This window comes from Erinaceus europaeus, chromosome 9, assembly GCF_950295315.1.
Source record: "Erinaceus europaeus chromosome 9, mEriEur2.1, whole genome shotgun sequence".
NCBI classification, from domain to species: Eukaryota; Metazoa; Chordata; class Mammalia; order Eulipotyphla; family Erinaceidae; genus Erinaceus; species Erinaceus europaeus.
In genome coordinates, this window is record NC_080170.1 from 76,292,506 (window position 1) to 76,297,500 (window position 4,995).

A 4,995-nucleotide genomic window follows, 5' to 3' on the forward strand; every position below is an offset into this window, starting at 1 on the left:
GCGCTGCGGGTTAAGTGCACATGGAGCGAAACTTGAGGACCCGTATATGGATCCCGGTTCGAGCCCCCGTACCCCCACCTGCAGAGGGGGGTCGCTTCTCTCACCCCCTCCCCCGTCTTCCCCTCCTCTCTCCATTTCTCTTTGTCCTACCCACCAACAATGACAGCAATAATAATAGCCATAACAATGATAAAAACAAGGGCAACAAAAAGGAAAATAAATAAATAAAATATGTTTTAAAAAAAAAAAAAACTGCAATCGTATGCCCACAATTGAGAATCCTGGCTACATCCGACTCACCTCTGGGCTTCTTTAGAAATAGCAAGAAAAAAATTATAAAAAGGTCCTGAAGCACCAGGACAGTAAGGATAGCGTCCCAAAGAACACATAAACGGGGAGAGCAGGCCCTCTTCTGGCCTTCCTGTCATCCATTCATCCCTGCTGAGAGAAAGCAGGCAACGGCTCCTCCCAGGACAGGCCTAGGTTATCAGTCCTGAACAGGTGCTGATGGGCACTCTGCCAGAATAAAATACAAGTCATGTCACCCTGAGGGACAGAGCTCCCACCTCAGCAGAAGCCGGATTATTCACATCACCTCTGAGGTCACCCCCTTTCTAAGCCTGCGCTCCACAAGCCAAGCCCCCCAGCCCCCAGCACCTCGGGCTGGCTCAGCTTCTAGTCTGCAAGAAGAGCGACCCTCTGCCTAATTCACTAGTGACCGTGCACATGTGGGAGTTGGGGGTGGGAAAGGAAACTGACATTAAAAACCACACTCAGGTGGCCCAAGAGGTGGCGCTGGACTCTCACGCGTGAGGTCCAGAGTTCGATCTCCGGAATCACATCTCTGCCTCTCATGACGAAATAATTTTAAACTAAAACTCGCACTCAAGCCGGCCGGTGGTAGCAATCCCGCGATAAAGCATGCTCTGCATACCGGCGGCCCCGGGTTCGAAGCTGAGGCTCCAGGCCCCGCCGGCCCAGTGCATCGCGCGGCGGGCCGGCAATTCCCGACTCGGCGCGGGCGCTGGGCGCCCCCGCAGGAGGCTGCGCCAGGCACAATGGAGCGGAGCCGCGTGGCCAGCACCTCAGCAGCCCAGCGCCCGCCCCCGCCGCCCTGGCAGCGGAGGATACCGCAGGTCCTGGGCGCAGAGACACCGAGCGGTGTTGGCCAGGCGCGGGAGAGCAGAGGAACATCTGGCAGCGACCCGCCACCTGCAGAAGACCCGCGCCCGGGCCGGGCAGACAAAGGGGGGGGCAACCCGGGGACCGCGTGCGCCACAGCACTGGGCGCCGGCCAGGCACCTTGGCCGTGGAGACCCCCTGGCTGCCATGTCGCCGCGGAGCTCGCGCCAGGGGGCCCAGACCTCGCCGGAAGCCCTGCGGCAGCCCCCGCAGCCCCGCGCCCCGCCCGGCCCAAGCGGAAGGGAGACCGGTGCCTGGCCGGGCCGCAGGGCCCGGGTGTCGGGGCCCCGCCGGCCGCGCACCACAGACAATGAGCCTCACTCGCCACCCCTCCCCCTTGCATCCCGCGATCCGCGCTCGCCGCGCCCCGAGCCCCGTGGCCCGCACCCGGATGCTGAGCGTGCGGGCCACGCGGTGGGGTGCGGGGGCAGGGCCCTACCTTGCCGCTTGCCGTGCCTCCGCTGACGCCGATGAGAAAGGGTCCGCCGCCCTGCTGCTGCGGGCTCTGCAGCGTCTGCTCGCTGTCCCCGGCCATGGCGCCGGGCCGCCGCCTGCCTGGGGCTCCACCGGGCCCGCTCCGCGCTGCCTCCTCGTCTGCCCGCGACGCATCCAACCCGCCAGCCCCGCCCGCCGCTGCCGCGACTTGCCCGCCGCCGGGCAGCCCTGCAGCCCCGCCCCCCGCCCGCGGGACCCCGCCCCCCGGACCGCCCCGCCCAACCGCACACCCTGCTCTGACTGCCAGTCCCCTCTGCACGCCCCGGCCGTACCCGGGCCCACCCCCCTCACTGCGGCCCCTGCTGACCCCCCAGGCCCCATCCTTTCACCCAGGACCCCCACTGTCACCCTCAGCACGCACTGGCTGTACCCCAGACCCGAATCCCTCACCCCGGCCCCCCCACTGCCCCCCCTAGACCTCCAACTCTTCTACCCTGGGCCCCCCACTGACCCCCTCAGTACACCCCGGCTGTGCCCTAGACCCCTACCCCCATCCGGGATCCCCCACTTCCCTTGCCCCTCAACTGCTTCCCACGCTGACCCCCCCCTGCCCTTGATGCCATTCTCCTACCCCCCCACCCTTCGCACTTCCCGGACCCCGCAGGGAGCCCCACCACCATCAAAAACACAACGACTGGGGATCGGGCGGTAGCGCAGCGGGTTAAGCGCACTTGGCACAAAGCGCAAGGACCGGCGTAAGAATCCCGGTTCGAGCCCTGGTCTCTCCACCTTAAGGGGAGTCCTTCGCGGGCAGTAAAGCAGGTCTGCAGATATCTCTTTCTCTCCCCCCTCAGTCTTCCCCTCCTCTCTCCATTTCTCTCTGTCCTGTCTAACAACGACGACAACAATAATAACTACAAAACAACAACAAAGGCAGCAAAAGGAAAAATAAAAAATAAAACACAACGACCCCCCCAGTGCCTATTGCCCCCCCATTCGCCCATTCTCCTGAAAGGACACTGGGGTTCGGGGACGGCTTCCTTGTGTGTCCAGCCCGCCCCATCACCCCACCACCCCAGGATTTTGCCCTCCCTGGAAGCCCCGGCCTCTGCTCTTGGGAGGAGGCATCTGCTGGGCAGAGAAGGGCACACCCATCTGCCACTTGCACCCCAAAGGCTAAGTTCAGGAGCAGCCAGAGTGTGGAGAAACGTGTGGGCCAGTCCACACCTTCCACCCAGGGTCTCTGGAGAGAGCTGGACAATGATCCTGCCAGGCAGAGGGGTGCTGGCAGATCAGGTCCAATCCCCAGCACCACTATAAACCAGAGTTGAGCAGTGCTCTAGTAAAAAATTAAATATATATATATGTTGGAGGCCCAGCAGTGGCACATCTGGTTGAGCACAAACATTACCAAGTGCAAAGACAGGGTTCAGGCCCCGGGTCCCCAACTATAGGTGAAATGCTTCAGTAGCTGTGCAGCACTGCTGAGTTATCTCTTTCACCCTATCTCCCATACCCTCTCAATTAAATATCCTACCAAATAAAATAAATATTTTTAAATAAGGTATATATATTTTTTTAATTTTTATTTATTGTTATTCAATGAGAGAGAAACATAAAGACACATAGAAAGAATCCAACTCAAGACTTTATGCTCTTAAGCCACTGCACCACCTCCTGGGTCATATATAAATAATTTTTTTTTAAAGATTTTATTTATTTTATTAATGAGAAAGATAGAAGGAGAGAGAGAAAGGGCCAGACATCACTCTGGTACATATGCTGCCGGGGACTGAACTCTGGCCCTCATGCTTGAGAGTCTAGTTCCTTAACCACTGCGCCACCTCCCGGACCACAATATATAAATAATTTTTTATAGGGGCCATCTTTCTCTCCCCTTTTCTGTCTCCCCCTCCTCTCTCCATTTCTCTCTGTCCTATTCAACAACAACATCAATAACAATAATAATAACTATAACAACAATAAAAAACAACAAGAGCAACAAAAGGGAAAATAGATTTTAAAAAAAAGAGCCCAATAAGTTATCCACTGCATCATCTCCTGGGCCACCCAATCTTTATTTATCTTTTTATTTGTTTATTTATTTATTAGTGATAAGAAAAAAAGGAGGAGCAAGAGATCCACATTAAGGCTCTGGTATATGATGCTTAGCATCAAACTTGGGACCTGATGCTTCAAAGTCCAACACTTTATTCATAATACCTCCTCCTGGGCCAGCATGTGTTTATGTGTGCATGCTTATTTGTTTTTGCCAAAGCACTGCTCAGCTCTGGCTTATGATGGTGTGAGGTGCTGAACCTGAGAAATCAGAGCCTTGGGCATTAGAGTCTATTTGAATAACCATTACACTATCTCCCCCACTTTTTCCCCCCAGATAGAGACAGACTGGCAGAGGGAGCCAAGTGATGACACATCTGGTTAAACACACTCACTATAGTGCACAAGGCACTGGGTTTGAACCACCTGCAAGGGGAAAGCTTCACAAGTGGTGAAGTAGGGCTGTGCTTGTCTCTATTTCTCTCTCCTTCTCTATCTCTTCCTCCACTCTCAGTTTCTCTTTGTCTCTACACAATAATAAGTAAATTTTAAAAAGAGAGGGAGAGAGTGAAAAAGACCACAGCAGTGAAGCTTCATTTAATGGAGTAAGGGCCAGGCTTGAACCTGGGTCTTGTACATGGCAGAAACATGGTTGTGATGCAAGGAAACTATTTTTCCAGACCCCCTCAACCTCCTACCCAACTATTTTATCTAAAGAGGCAGAGAGAGAGAGAAAGAAAGAAAGAAAGAACACAGTACTGAGCTAGTGAAATAGCTCACTGAATACTGTGCTGCTTTGCCATGTGCATGAGCCTGATTCAAACTCAGCCCTCACTGCACTGCAGGAAGTTTCAGTGTAGTGGTTTGTCTGCCTGTCACTCTTTCTCAGCTTTATTACTGTGGGAGGGGAAAAGAAAACATCTCACTGGCATATGTGATGATCGGGAATGAACTCTGAACCCCATGCTTGAGAGTCCAGTGCTTTATCCACATCTGGGAAGCCTTCTGGGATTGCCACTCCTATCTATCTGAAAAAGTTAGCCTGGAGAGGATGTGGAGGAGAAAGAAGAAGAAAGAGAAAGAGGAGGAGGAAGAAGAATAAGAAGGAGAAAGAGGAAAGAGGAGAAAGAAGAGGAAGGAGGGCAGACAAAATAGCTCATTTGGACAGTGTGCTGCTTTGCTATGTGCTCAACCAAGGATCCAGTCTGGCCCCCACCACATTGAAGGAAGCTTCAGTGCTATGGTGTGTGTGTGTGTGTGTGTGTGTGTGTGTGTGTGTGTGTACCTATCAACCTCTCTGTCTCTACATAAAAAAAAGAA

At 54.5% G+C, this 4,995-nt stretch overlaps 1 protein-coding gene across 1 annotated transcript in view; it reads right to left on the reverse strand.

The window, feature by feature from the left end:
* The window catches only part of UCK2 (uridine-cytidine kinase 2), a 48,386-nt gene extending 46,542 nt beyond the window's left edge, over window positions 1-1,844 (reverse strand). The window contains exon 1 of the mRNA XM_007538887.3: window positions 1,622-1,844. Within this exon, the coding sequence (XP_007538949.1) occupies window positions 1,622-1,717 (96 nt within the window). The 5' untranslated portion in view covers window positions 1,718-1,844. The remainder of the gene's footprint in view (window positions 1-1,621) is intronic.
* Between the last annotated feature and the right edge of the window lie 3,151 nt (window positions 1,845-4,995).